Source organism: Pristis pectinata, chromosome 29 (genome assembly GCF_009764475.1).
Source record: "Pristis pectinata isolate sPriPec2 chromosome 29, sPriPec2.1.pri, whole genome shotgun sequence".
Taxonomy (NCBI): Eukaryota; Metazoa; Chordata; class Chondrichthyes; order Rhinopristiformes; family Pristidae; genus Pristis; species Pristis pectinata.
Genome location: NC_067433.1, coordinates 17,440,026 through 17,455,717, shown reverse-complemented (window position 1 = coordinate 17,455,717; position 15,692 = coordinate 17,440,026). Strand labels below are relative to the sequence as shown.

The window sequence follows — 15,692 nt, the reverse complement described above, 5'->3', positions numbered from 1 at the left end:
TGATAAAAAAAACGCTCTGAACTGAAAAAAAAACGAAAGCTAACGAATGCTGATGCTTTAAATTGGAAATGAAAACAGAAAAAGTTAGAAACATTCAGCAGGTCAGGCAGCGTTTGTGGAGAGAGAAACACAGAAGTAATGTTTCAGGTCGATGACCTTTCATCGCAACTTATGGATTCAGTCCGTTACCTCTGTTTCTTTCTCAACAGATGCTGCCTAGCCTGCTGAGTACGCTTAGCATTTTCTATTTTTATTATAGAGACCAAAGGGTTCGAGCTTTAGCGATAAGTGACCCACTGACCCTTCCAGAAAGGGATTGCTGACGGAACCATTGCTGAAAGAGTCATTGTAGCGAAAGGTTGTAACCGGCAGTGCTTCTGTGATGGGGAACTTGTGGGTCCTTGCCTTCTCATCCTCGATGGACTTTTTTTTGTTCTAATTGTGTTCTTTCTTGTAAAAATTGTATTTTATTTATGTTTAATTTACAGTATGTTTTTCTTGTGAATGCTGCTTATCTGATGCTATGTGCCTGTGATGCTGCTGCAAGTAAGCTTTTCATTGCACCTGTGCACACATGTACTCGTGCATATGACAATAAACTTGACTTTGACTCTATGGTCAACAGTGGTTGCTGGCCAGTGAACTTGTTGCCATGGAGAAATCTCCGGACTGGGGGGAACAATGCAGCCAAACATGGAGAGAAGGAGGCAGCAACTTCTATTACATTCAACAGGAGTTGATGAGAGACTCCTACCGAGTCTCTAGGGGTTCCCTAGGGTTGGTGCTGGGCCCATTGTTTTTTGTCATCCATATCAATAATTTGGATGAGAATGTACAAGCCATGGTTGGTAAGTTTGTAGGTAACACTAAAATAAGTGGTTGTCATAGACAGTGAAGTCAAGAATTACAGTGGGATCTTGATCAGCAGGGTAAGTGGGCCAAGGAGTGGCAAATGGAGTTTAATTCAGATAAGTGCGAGGTGTTACATTTTGGGAAGTCAAACCAGGGTAGGACAGTAGAGCCCCAGGGAGTGTTGTAGGAGAAGGACCTAGGAGTATAGCTACATGGTTTCCTGAAAGTGACATCACAGGTGAACAAGGTGGTGAAGAAGGCTTTTGGCACGCTGGCCTTCATCTGAGTACAAAAGCTGGGATGTTATGTAGCAGTTGTACATAATGTTGGTGAGGCCACATTTGGAATATTGTGTTCCGTTTTGGTCACCCTGCTATTGGAAAGATGCCATTAGGCTGGAAAAAGTGCAGAGGAGATTTACGAGGATGTTGCCAGGACTCGAGTGATTGAGTTATAGAGAGAAGTTGAGCAGGTTTGTTCTTTATTCATAGGAGTGTAGAAGAATGAGGGGTGTTCTCATAGAGGTGTATAAAATTATGAGGGGCACAATCTTTTTCCCAGGGATGGGGAATCAAGAACTGACAGACACAAGTTTAAGGTGAGAGAGGAAAGATGTGAAAGGAACCTGAAGGGCAACATTTTCACACAGAGGGTGGTGCATATACGGAACGAACTGCAGGGGGAAGTGGTTGAGGCAGGAACACTGAAAACATTTAAAAGACACTTGGACAGGTACATGGATAGGAAAGGTTTAGAGGGATATGGGCCAAAAGCAGGCAAAAGGGACGAGCTTAGATGGGAAGTTTGGTCGGCATGGACCAGCTGAGCCTTACTTTCGTGCTGTATGACTCTTTGACACTGGTGGTCTGTCACACACTGACAGTGCCAGCAGTGGCCACACTCAACGTGCCAGCCAGGGTAACAGCTGTGCGCTGAGCGGCCACACTACTAACCCCTCCCACCTGTCCTACATCAGCCCTCGCGGGCAGCCTCCCCACATTGAGTCATGGGGCCAATAATTGCTGGCAGGGGTTCACACCAGTTTGTCAGTACAACAGTGGGCAGCAACGGAGAGAGCAGTGATTCACGCCAGGTTCTCCACATGGCACCACTCAGTGCACAGCTCAAGCAGATATCTGTTTGAAAGAAGTGGTTGTTGTGTGCCTGTGAGTATTTTGATTGGAAGCCCAAGAGAAATATAACAAATCAGTGCTCTGCAGGGCAGAACTAACTGAGGTAGCAGCGTACATAACTTCACATGAGCACACTGTACAGTGACAATACAGGACACAGCAGCCTGCTTGGGCAGGCACGGTAGTGTAGCGGTTAGTGTAACACTATTACAGCACCAGTGACCCAGGTTCAATTCCTGCCACTGTCTGTAAGGAGTTTGTACGTTCTCCCCGTGTCTGCATGGGTTTCCTCCGGGTGCTCCGGTTTCCTCCCACATTCCAAACACCTACGGGTTAGGAAGTTGTGGGCATGCTATGTTGGCACTGGAAGCGTGGTGACACTTGTGGGTTGCCCCAGAACACTCTACGCAAAAGGTGCATTTCACTGTGTGTTTCGATGTACGTGTGACTAATAAAGATATCTCTCTCTCTCTCTTTTGACAGGCACCCCATCCACCACCATTCACTCACTCCACCACTGATGTACAGTAGCAGCAGTTTGTACCATCTACAGGACGCACTGTAGCAACTCACCAAGACTCCTCAGACAGCACCTTCCAAACCCACCACCTCTACCAGCTAGGACAATGGCAGCAAAAGCACGGGGAAAACCACCCCCTGGAAGTTGCCCTCCAAGCCCCACCCCATCCGGACTTGGAAATATATCGCTGTTCCTTCACCGTCACTGGGTCAAAATCCTGGAACTCCCTCCCTAACAGCACTGTGGGTGTACCCACACCTCAAGGACTGTGGCAGTTCAAGTAGGCAGCTCACCACCACCTTCTCAAGGGCAACTGGGGATGGCTCAGCCTGCAAAACCCACATCCCTGGAATGAATAAGAAGAAATCGCTGAGCATTATTTGAACTTTTGATCAGACGGTGTCTGTGGCCAATGTTAACCTCTCGTCCATTTGAGCCAAAATATCTCATGGCAATTGTTCCCAGTGCTTGTAACTTGCTGGAGTAGCTATTGTAGCTCATATGCATCTTGTGTTCAGGAAAAGTCATTAAATGATCAGCCACAACAATAACGTAGCTGCAGACAGTGGTTGATGCATCTTATGGCACAACTCATCCATCCTGACCGAGGCCTTCCACAGCGAGTCGCACTTGCCTGTGTTTGGCCCTTATCCCTTTAAACCTTTCCGATCCATGTACTTGTCCAAATGCCTTCCTCTGGCAGCTCATTCCATACAACCCCTCACCCTCTATGTGAAGAAGTTGCCCCTCAGGTCTCCTTTAAACCTTTCCCCTCTCACCTTAAACCCATGCCCTCTAGTTTTAGACTCCCCAACCCTGGGGAAAACGACTGTGACCATTCACCATATCGATGCCCGTCATGACTGTTCAACACTTGAATTTTTCAGGCACATTGATAAACACAACATAAACAGACACAAAGGCTCTGAAAAGGAAGAAACGAAACACTTTTGGTCGAGCTATATTTGCTGACATTGGAACTTTTGCTTGAATATTTACACCCAGTGCATCAACAGCATGTGGGGAATATTTACTTTTATTAAAAATATCAAATTCGGGGCTTCAGCATTAAAAAGGTCACTGGGACTGAGACAACCACAGCATAATTTTGCAAACTGCGGATAAGCATAAACAATCTCAGCCACTAAACTTTCCTCAAACATGTTCTAGTGCCTGGAATTTTTTTGCGGATATCTCAGGCAGATTTTGAGCCTCCTCACTGAATGTGTGGTTAATGTCCTCACCAATCGTACCTCTGCTCAGGGGCAGAGGTGATCAAAGCAGGTGTCAGCCTCCTGGAGGGAGAACGTGCAAACTCCACATGGACAGCTCCTAAGATCAGGATCGAACCCAGGTCTCTGGCGCTATGAGACAGCAGTGTACGGGCTATGCTATCATGCCACCCTGTGAGTTCACCGTGCCCTCAGCACAAGAGTTACCCTCCTTTCCCTGTTCACCAAGATCCAGGATCGGGAAGCAAATATCCTTACATCAATGGGGTTAACATCTGACTGCAGAATATGCCAGATCCATTTTTTGTTTCTATTTACACATGAGCCCAACAACTCGAAAGCCCAGGAACTGCTCTGAGTGTGCCATCAAATCATCGCCAATCATCAAAGATCCCCACTATCCGGGCCATGCGACCTTCTCGCAGCTACCATCAGGCAGGAGGTACAGAAGCCTGAAGTCCCACACCACCAGGTTCAAGAACAGCTACTTCCCTTCAACCGTTTGGTTCTTGAACCAACCGGCACAACCCTAATCACTCCCTCAGTATAGCAACACTATAACCACTTTGCACAATATTGACTTTTTTTGTTCTAGTTGTGTTCTTTCTTGTATAATTCATGTTTAATCTATGCTTTTCTCGTGAATGTTGTGTATCATGCTATTTGCCTATGAGTAAGTTTTTCATTGCACCTGTGCACACATGTACTTGTTCAAATGACAACGAACTCGACTTTGACGACGAAGGGTCTGCAACATGAAATAGCGTTCCAGATGCCGCGGGAAAGGAGGGGGTGGGGAGGCCTATCCCCTTAGGGATGCACATCCGGAAAAATTACTTGGCTCTCCTTGGTTTCGGATCTGTTGCTTCCCATGAATGCTGCCGGCAGCCAAGCTCCTGGCTGGAGGCGCGCACTGGCGTTTCACACAGCTGTGTCCAGCTGGCTGCACTCCAAGAGCTGTTTGAAAACGACACTTGCACTCGTGGCAAATTACCGGCTAAAATTTCGATCTCAATTAGGCACCAGACCAACTCGAGAGCTGCAGTGGCTTACAGGCTTCTGCTCCAGGGTTAGCACTCACTCTCACTGAGAGTGAACGAAAAGCTGCATTCCCACAACAGAACCAGAATGCTGCAGAGCAGAGGCAGCTGATGGCAAATCCTGCCAGAAATTAAGTGAAAAATGATGATTGAAGTAGACCATCAATCCAAAAAACCCTGATTTAAATGGTCGAGTTGGAAAAATACTCGGATCCTTATTCCTGGAACTTGCTGTGATTTGACAGCCATTTTGCACAGAACTGCCGGCAGAGCGGAAGTGAGCTTCTCCTGGTTACTGGCCAATGTCCACCAGCCATTTGCTGCCTGTGCCCTGCTCCTGGATTCCCAGCAGAGTCCAGTCAAAGGGGGCAGGATCTCTGATCCCTGGCTTGGTGCAAGATCAGAGAGCTCATCACTTGGGGCTGCAGGCTAGAAGGGGAGAAACGAGGCAAGTTGTATTCTTTAAAGACTACAGGGTAACTAATGAGTTTCGTTTTTACAGACATCCATAAGTCAATTTTGTTTGTAAGTCAGGAAATACACAAAAAAGTCACTCGATATGGTAACCACACCTCAACAGTTTTGTAACAAATGTGTTTAAAAGCACGGAAGATTGATAAGAAGGAACAAAAAGTGGGGAGAGAGAGGAAACCAGTTCTGCTGCTCATTTGTACGTACGTCAGACTCAAGCACAGTATTACAGCACCAGCGACCCGGCTTCAATTCCGGCCGCTGTCTGTTTGTACATTCTCCCCGTGTCTGCGTGGGTTTCCTCCGGGTGCTCCGGTTTCCTCCCACATTCCAAAGACGTATGGATTAGGAAGTTGTGGGCATGCTATGTTAGTGCCGGAAGCGTGGCGACACTTGTGGGCTGCCCCCAGAACACTCTATGCAAAATAAATGTATTTCACTGTGTGTTTTGAAGTACATGTGACTAATAAAAGATATCTTAACTGATGGTGTTTTGCTTAATGTTTTTAATTACTTAAGAATATTTTTATTTGATATATTTGAAAGGACATGGCTTTTTCAAATGTGTTATTTCACTTTCAATATTTACTTCCTGTTCCTTGGGCAACTGTTTCTTCTCATTGATCCCAACGGGACTGCTGGTCTTCCCGGCAGACAGTCAGGGGCAGTTTCCCAGTCCATGGGCTGGGAAGTCGAGGAAGGTCTGCAGTGAGGCCGAAGGGAGTTCTCTGGTTCAGTGTGAGCACTTAGCTGGAACAACAAGGCCGGAACACACAACGAGAGTCCTGACCAATGGTATCGTGTGGAGTTGGACACAAGTTGCTTCCCCATGAGCAGTGACTCGGTACCTCAGCTCTGTCACGCAAGAGAAGAATCCAGGTCCTCAGCTCTGGGAGCACACACCTGCCCATTTTGCAATGCCTGTCCATGCTCAGTCTTCACAGTGAAATGAAAGGGGAATACCTGTGTTTAGGTAGTGGAGACATGGTTTGTAGCCTTGGCAGGTCGCAGTACAGCCATCACAAAACAGAACTTGCAGATGACACGAAAATAGGTGGTGTCGTAGATAGTGGTTATCAGGAATTACAGAGGGATCTTGATCATCTGGGGAAGCGGACCATGGAATGGCAAATGGAGTTTAATTTGGGCAAGTGCAAAGTGTTGCATTTTGGGAAGACAAATCAAGGTAGGACTTTCACAGTGAACGGTAAGTCCCAGGGGAGTGTTGTAGAACAGAGGGACCTGGGAGTACAAGTACATGGTTCCCTGAGAGTGGCATCGCAGGTGGACAGGGCGGTGATGAAGGCTTTTGGCATGCTAGCCTTCATCAGTCAGGGCATTGAGTATAGAAGTTGGGACATTATGTTGCAGTTGTATAGACATTGGTAAGGCCACATTTGGAAGATTGTGTTCAGTTTTGGTTGCCCTGCTACAGGAAAGATACCATTAAGCTGGAAAGAGTGTGGAGGAGATTTACAAGGATGTTGCCCGCACTCAAGGGACTGAGTTATGGAGAGAGGTTGAGCAGGTTGGGACTCTACTCATTGCAGCGTAGGAGAATGAGGGGTGATGTTATAGAGGTGTATGAAATCATGGGGGACATAGATCAGGTGAATGCGCACAGTCTTTTTCCCAGTGTTGGGGAATCAATAACTAGAAGGCTTAGGTTTAGGGTGAGAGGGGAGAGATTTAATAGAAACCTGAGGGACAACTTTTTCACCCAGAATGTCAGTATAGGGAATGAGCTGGTTGATGGAGGTTCATTAACAACATTTAAAAGGCACACGGATAGGAAAGGTTTAGCCAGATCTGGGCAAATGGGACTAGCTTGGATGGGAATCTTGATCAGCATGGACTAGGTGGGCTGAAGGGCCTGTTTCATTGCTGTATGAGTCTATGACTGTAATTCATACACTGGGACAAATCTCCCACTCAGAAAATCTCCGTGAATCTGAAGTACAGCCTTTCCTGGAGCATTTCAGGATCACGGGGATCTACTGTGTCTACTGTTCACCTGCCAAACCTACAACGCATGTCTCCGCCACGTAAATACGGGCATCTCCCTTTCATTCCGCGGTGACCACTGGGGTGTGGACAGGCACTGCAAAATGGGGAGGTGTGAGCTCTGTTCCTGAAGATGAAGACCTGGATTCTGCTGTCGTGTTGCTGAGCTGAGGTAGTGGGTCACTGCCCATGGGGATTGAACTTGTGTGTCCAACTCTACAAGACACCATTGGTCCGGACTCTCAATGTGTCTTCAGTTTCCAGTTGCTGACCAGGTTTTAATTTGGATTTAATATCCTGGATGCCTTTTCCCATTATTTCTTTGATCCAGTTTTAATTTCCCACCAAGTCATGAAATAAACCTTGCATCATATCATCAGGAAAAACAAATTCTGGCACAGAAGGAGGCCATTCAGCCCATCAGGTCCTTCCCGGTTCCCAGTAGAGCGACTCCATCAGTCCCATCCATCTGCTCCTTTCCCATTGATTATTCCACCTCCAGACTTGTCTGAGAACCTTAATTCATTCTGTTTCTACCCCCTACAGCTCTGAATTCATACCGATTCATACCCTGAATTCATGCTCTGAAAAACCTTAAAAAGGTTTTCCTCATGTCTCCTTTGCGTCCCTTTCTCATAATTTGAACGTGTTTCTCCTTGTCTTTCACTGGAAATTGGTTCCCTCCAGGTCCTCCCGCGCATCACTATCAAATCTCTCCTCCACCTCCTTTCTCCATGAACCTCCCTCTTTCTTCATTCTAACCTCAGAGCTGGAATTTCTCACTCCTGAGAGGGTGCCAGTTGAATGAGGTTTGCTTGAAGTTGCCATCTCACCATGTGAGGTGCTCAATTGTGGACATGTTCCTTTTGCTGCATTACATCAAAGTAAATATAAAGGGCCCACCTGCTCCCAAAGGTGGCTCCTCTCCCAGTAACAGTCTCAGCCTTTTGGCGTGAATTTTCCCTTGATAATGTGACTGGGCCACCACAGCTGAGGTAAAGGACATGTTGCAGAGGGTGCAGCATTTGTTCTTGTCCACATCTCCATCATCACTTCCCTGCACAAAGGAAAGAAGACAAACATGTTAGTTGTGCAATACTTTCCCCCTTGTCTGCTAAACAAGGTCACCGGGTGGGGGGGGGGGGGGGGGTGGTGGGTCATACCTCTTGTGGAAATGCACCTCTTGGAGGCCAGTTATCCAACTTGTAAAGCTCAGGGGAAGAATGTTTCACACTTTCATGTTCCGAACATTGCTGAGACATGAAGATAGACCCTCATTTGTTTAAAAATGGATTAAGTTACATTGCTCCTTCATGGAACCATAGAAATTAAAATTTTGTAAGAGAACAGTGGGTCCAATGAACTTTTAAACTGCTCCCCAATCAGTACAGTGTTCTGAAATCCCATCTCCCAGTTCTTTATCTTTTATATTCCTCATCCTTTTATATTCATTGGTTTTAAATGTGCATCTCATCAAATACTCATCCAAACCCATCGACACTGAGTTAGTCAATTGTGACTACTGTGTGTTCCAGTGCACTACAGATATCTGTCCAGGCATCTCTGAGTGCACCTTCCAAATCTACCACCTCTACCACCAAGAAGGATGGGGGCGGCAGGGTTAGCTGGACCATGACACTTTGCCATGGTGGACTGTAAGGTGATAGCTGGGGAACTCTGCTGGTTCACTTGTTTTCCTGTTATGGTTGAGGCAGAGTTTCCAAATTGCATCTTGAAGTTAAAAAGGAGGGAGTCAGGACAGCTATACAGTTGTGCCAAACTTCACTTCTATTTACACCTGAACGAAATTAACAGCAGGTTCCATGGCTAATGAAACACCAGGTACAGCTCTTAAACAGCTCTGGAGCACTCATCAGAGAGGAGGTTACGATTAAGGTGGCTGCAATGTCCAATCAATACAGCATTAAAGCAAGTGGAAAGCATTCGATGCCTAAGCCTAAAGTTGCTCTCTGCAGTGTCTGTGTACAAACGCACAATACTTCCTCTCTATGTATATTCGCATACTATTTTAAATACGTAAGCGTCTCTGTCAAAGCAGCACAGGAAAGATGGTTCTATCACCAAGGAGTTCAAGGTCAGCAAATTCATGGGAACTCCATCAGTTTCACTTCTCTTCAAATTACATCTCATCCTGCCTTGGAAATACATCACCGTTCCTTCATCGTCGCTGGGTCTAAATCTTGGAACTCTCTCCTCAACAGAGGGACAGAACTCCAGGAGTTAGACCCAGTGACGATCTTCACCAGAAGGAATGTAGTGGTTCAAGAAGGCAGATCACCATCATCATCTCAAGGGCAGTAATGGACAGGCAATAAATGCTGGCTTTGCCAGTGACACCCAAATCCTGCTAATGAATAAAAAAACCCTCTGATAAGTATTGGAGGGACACAAGCTCAGTATTGCATGGGGAGGTTCAAAGGCTTCAAAAGCCTTGGCATTGTTTCAATGGGCCTATGTAAGGGAGGGTCATTAAAATCCTAGCATGCAGCATTTTTAGGAGGCACAAGAGTATTTTTAGGTCCTTCTATCTCTGAAGGTGCCTCAAAATGAAACTTTGGCCTCTGTGAACTGGAGCATGAGATGGAAGAGAGCCTAGAGTTACAGGCCAAATGGAACCATGAGTTATGGGAATGTGATGTAGTACTGAACACGTAGTAATGGAAACAAAGACTGTGGCATGATGTACGGTTGCAGAAAACTCCTTTAGCAGAAGGCCAATATGACTTGAACCATAGCAAGAGGGGTTATTTACAGTTTTGACTGTAAATGGGTGCATGGTTGGATGAGGCCTGAGTGTGCAAGGTGTGGTGCATAGGAAGACTCCATGCCAGGGTAGCTAGCTCCAATCCCGTGTGCTTGCAGAGTTGCCACTATTGACCTTAGAACTCCGCATCACGTCAGCCTGAGGAGAAGAGGGAATGCATAGGCAGTTACTAATATGGGGAAAAGGGGGCAGAGAGGTGTTTATAGCGGTTCTCATCGACCTGTGTCACCGGTTATTGAAGTTGTCCAATTAGGCAGCAGAGACAAGCTTAAGACAAACAGACAGAACTAATGTCAGTGGCACTAAACATTTGTTAAACAGGCAAAAATTTCATTAGAACTGCTTGTCACACAGCAGGGGCATCTGCTGTATTACCAAGCATATGTTCTTGGTTACAAACCACTTATCTATAAAGGATGCAGCAGACGTGAAAATAAAAACTGCGGAAATGAACAGCTTTCTGCACAGTAGGTCTGAGAGCAGTTGCAAAAAATTAACCACTGCGAACAGACAATTATTCACAGTCAGCAGTAAATTCAAATGTGGAAGTGGAGGAGAGGGCAAATTTCAACTCTTCCTTGTAAAGTAAAAAGTAAGTGACCATTTTGTGCAGTGGAAGCTGTTGTGAGTGTTCTTCTTCAGTCACTTGCTGCTCAGCGAAGTGTCAACATCTTCCATCTGCTTCTTACCAATTTATTTCTCCGAGGAAAGTGGATAAGGATTAATTCACCGCTGTTGATGACTGTGTTACCAGAATGCGGGAAATGGATTTGTCTCTGTGAAGCCACGCCAACTGTTCTATCCAGGGCACTATAGCACTGCTCACTGTGCTTTCTGATGAGGCTGCACAATCAGACTGCACGAAACCCACATCAGGATGATTCTTGCAAATGAGTGTAGCCACAGAATTTAGAACACCATCATAATCCTACTAGGGGAAAGCAGAGTTGAAATGAGGGGGAATGATTTCCTCTGTGTGCGCCGTATAATAAAATGGTTTATAAAGAGGGGATTTATAGTTTCATTTACACACCGAACGCAGAGGAATCTTTCCTCCATATCAGTGGGAGCCGACATAAAACATAATCCCTTCTATCCAAGGGTTCACAATGGCTTCATACTGAAAACTATTTTTACTGAACTAACAATGTAATAGCTAAACTGGTTTTTCTCCTTGGATTGTCAAGAGCTGACAGAGATACCTTGCTTTAGGTATGAGCTTCATTGAGCCAGAATGTCATAAACTTTCACAAAGGATTACAGTGAAATTTGGAAACAGCTGAGAGATAAGTGTTTAGAAAAGAAATTCAGTCATCAGTGTAGAATATCAGTAAGGGAAGCCTGTAAAACTGTACAACTAAATTTTTCATAAATAGAAGGGGATTGCATGAAGAATGTGATTATACAGTGCACACTGAGGGCTAAGAAGATGTAGGGTTGAACCTATATTGTTAAACTAAAAGTGGTCCCTCCCTCATGAGGCATAACTAATAGAGAACTGTACAATGACAATGGAGATCTAAATGCGAACAGTAACGTTAACATTGGTGCTCCTGCAGCATCAACAGGTAATGGAAACTCAATGGGTGGATGGAGTTAAGATCCAGAATAGCTATGATTCAGCTGAAAGGGAGAACCTGTGCAAGGGGACGAATGGCCTCCTCCTTCAGATGAACAAAGGTGAAGCCCCATGTAATGGGTTTGAATGCCCTGTAAAGAGCTGCAAACAATGCACATGGATGGTGCGTCAGGAGAGCACTTGGTTTGCACTGTTGATCTTCCGGTTCCTCTGTAAACTGAGGACACGATGAGCTATTTTGTACCATAAATGTAATGAACAGATTGGACAACTTGATAATGATTCCTTCTGCTTTACTTCATTAAATGCCCCAATTGTTTTAGACCCTCTCCAACCTCCACTTCATCCTATCTGTTCTAAAGAGAATGAACCTTGCTTCTACAGTCTCTCCACAAAACTCTAGTCCCTCTTCCCTGGTTCCATGTTAGGAGTGTGAGGAGGAGGTTAACCCTCCCCACACTCTCCAAAGCCCTGACAGCCCTTCTTAAGAGTGGTGCCCAGTAATCTACACATTGCTTCGGCTGAGGTCCAACCAGTTCGGACAAGGGGGTTTCAGACCTGAAACCTTAATTCTGTTTCTTTTTCCACAGATGCTGCCTTTCCTGCTGAGTGTTTCCAGCATTTTCTGTTTTTATTCTGAATTTCAGCATCTGCAATTCTTTGATTTTCAATCAGTGTGTCTAACTGATCTGACTTGGCTGCAACGTCCCTCCTACTGGACAGAGCTCATTAGACATTCACATCGGTGACACATGGATGAGGCAGTAGAGGCTACTGTTTAATCCACATGCCTTCAACATAAATAGTTCTATAAAGGCAGGGAAAAGGTAATCAACAAAAATGTGACAATAATAAAATTAGTAAATGTTTTTCAAAGCAGGGTCTGGTTAAGAAACTGAGGCTACGAAATGATTAGCGTGTAAGCTTGCTGAGGTGCATTTAAAATGGAGTCAATACAAACAATTCCTTGTAATTATGCAGCAGATACTGCATGGAAAGGAGACAATGGACTTTCTTCTCTACTGCAGCCTGTATAAAATATTCAACTGGCTCACGCACAGAATCCCAATGCAGAGTTAGCATATTTTCTTATAAGTTTATTCTCGTACTTTGAACAAGACATTTCACCAACCATCAGACTGATTGCTCTCACAGTCTTTCTCCCAAGGAAATAACGTCGCGCACATGTCCCCAGAGGTAGTGCAATGGCTCATTATTCAAAAAAAGAAATAACCAAGATTGAGACACAAGAGAGTGCAGATGTTGGAATCTGCAGCAACAAACTCAGCGGGTCGAGCAGCATCTGTGGGGGGGGGGGGAAAGAATTGTCGACATTTCAGGTCGAAACCTTCATCAGGACAGAAATAACCAAGTTTTGTCAATCTCCATTATTGCTGATTCTGTTAACGTTTACACTTGCTAGGACAAGGATTGTCCACTGTTAACAATGCACAGGAGGAATTTGTTTCACTTGTAGAAAGTGCCACTGGCAGCAAGATGACAATAAAAAAGAATGCCTGATTTCCCCCTTGAAATGTTTCTGCTCATCAGCTGGATGATAATTCCGAGGGTGACTTTATTAACATATGAGCTTTACTGTGAAACCCAACATTAGCCAAAGCCAACTTTCCGTGTCAAAGCCAACATTAATTGCCACCTTGAAAAAGGAGTGGTGAGCCACCTTCTCGACGCACTGCAGTCCTCTGGGGAAGGTGCTCCCACAGTGATGTTGGGGAGGGCGTTCCAGGATTTTAGACCCAGCACAGTTCAGTTCAGATGAAGGGTCTCGACCTGAAACATCGACTGTCTATTTCCCTCCATAGATGCTGTCTGACCTGCTGAGTGTGTTGCAAGTTAAAGGAAGGATGGTTATATTCCCATGGAGACACAGGAGACGGCAGATGCTGGAATCTGGAGCAACAAACAATCTGCCGGAGGAACTCAGTGGGGCGAGCAGCATCTGTGGGTCAATGATTCCTTTCCCCTACACAGGTCCTGCTTGACCTGCTGAGTTCCTCCAACAGATTGTTTGTTGCTCCATTTGTGGCGGCACAGTAGTGTAGCGGTTAGTGTAACGCTATTACAGCGCCAGTGACAAGGGTTCAATTCCTGCTGCTGTCTGTAAGGAGTCTGTATGCTCTCCCCGTGTCTGCGTGGGTTTCCTCTGGGTGCTCCGGTTTCCTCCCATATTCCAAAGACATACGGGTTAGGAGCCGTGGGCATGTAATGTTGGCGCCGGAAGTGTGGCAACACTTGCGGGCTGCCCCAGGACATTCTCAGTAACGCAAAAAGACACATTTCGCTGTGTGCTTCGATGTACCTATGACTAATAAATAAATATCTTATCTTATTTTGTTATACTCTCATGTCAGGATGGTGTGCTACATAGAGGGGATCCGGCAGGGTGTGGAATTCCTATGTGTCTGGGATTCAGAATTAGGATCAGAATCAGAATTATTATCACTGAGTTATATGACGTGAAATTTGTTGTTTTGCAGCAGCAGTACAGTGCAAGACATAAAAATCTATAAATTACAAAAATAAATAAATAGTGCAAAAAAATGAATCATGAGGTAGTGTTCAAGGGTTCAGAAATCTGATAGCGGAGGGGAAGAAGCTGTTCCTGAATTGTTGAGTGTGGGTCTTCAGGCTCCTGTACCTCCTCCCCGATGGTGGTAACGAGAAGAGAGCATGTCCCGATGGGTTGGGAGAAGCCTTGGTGAGCACTAGAGGGCATTTTGCAGATGGTACACAGCGCCGGTGCGCTGCTCTTGGGCATCAGGAGTATTTCAGGGGTTGGGGGGATTGCGGGAGGTGATGGTTTCAGCTGAAGTGCATTTACTGTTACTGCAACAATCACTGAATGACATCAATGAGAAAATTGAACTTCTTCCTTAATCTGAACCCATTAAGAATGGGGTTAATTGAAGTAGCTTTACTGTTATCTGATTTTCAACGGTTCCAGCACAAAGCAGGATGGCAAACAAGTTCAAGTTCAAGTTTATTGCTGTCATAGGCATACATACCCAGGGTATAAATGGTACAAAAATTAACTTTTTTGCAGCAGCAGCATTACAAGATGGGGACAAACGTAAATTAACATAAACTTAAATTAACATAAATTATACATACCTTACACGTGCAAAATAACAAAATAAACACAACGACACGAGCTCAAGATTGTAAATTGCAGTCCGAGGTAGTGTTAACTTTGTTCAGGTGGGTTCAAGAACCTGACGGCAGTGGGGAAGAAGCTGTTGTTGAACCTTGAGGTGTGGGTCTTCAGGCTCTTGCCTGATGGCAGCATCGAGAAGAGGGCATGGCCCGGATGCTGGCGGTCCCTGATGATGGATGTCGCCTTCCTGAGACATCGCCTCTCATAGATGTCCTTGATGGTGGGGAGGGCTGTACCCATAATGGAACTGGCTGAGTCCCAACACTCTCTGTAGCCTCCTGTGTTCCTGTGCATTGGAGTTTCCATACCAGGCTGTGATGCAGGCAGTCAGACTGAACCTTTATGGCCTATACACCACAATACAACTCAATGTGTCCGATCACTATGGCAGCAAATTATTGAGCTTGGTTCCAAGTCTTTCAGTCCAAGGACTGCACATCCAACTTCGCTCAATTGCGGTTGGCTGCCAAACATATCACTTTGAAAGTGAAATTTAAAGATGACAAATGCAAAATGAACATTAAAAATAACTTCAGCTCTGCATATCAGCTCTAAAAATGATGACTATCTGTATTTGGAATAAATAAAAAGTCTCTCTTTGCTGTGTTTCATCTCTTGGATACAGTGAGATGCAGATCCCCAGGTTCTAGCCAAGAATCAAACTGGCAACAATAAACAAGGTCCCAGTTACTTTAGATTCCTGCAACCTGTTTCATTCTCCCACTAGCAACTTAGCTTTTCTTCAATTATTCTTCTCTTCCAGTTATATTAACCCTGCAACAGAAATTTGGGGATTTTTTGCAAGGCGTTTGTGTACCATGGTGATGTGGTCAGCAGGGTTGAATGATGCTCTTTGGGAAAGCGATGATTGGTGTCATTGTTTGCACAGCCTCGACGGACT

General features: G+C 45.2%; 1 protein-coding gene across 1 annotated transcript in view; it reads right to left on the bottom strand.

Moving 5' to 3' along the window:
- LOC127584172 (zinc finger matrin-type protein 4-like) overlaps positions 1–15,692 on the bottom strand; it is a 175,822-nt gene that overhangs the window by 78,261 nt on the left and 81,869 nt on the right. The window contains exon 4 of the mRNA XM_052040752.1: positions 8,156–8,309. Within this exon, the coding sequence (XP_051896712.1) occupies positions 8,156–8,309 (154 nt within the window). The remainder of the gene's footprint in view (positions 1–8,155; positions 8,310–15,692) is intronic.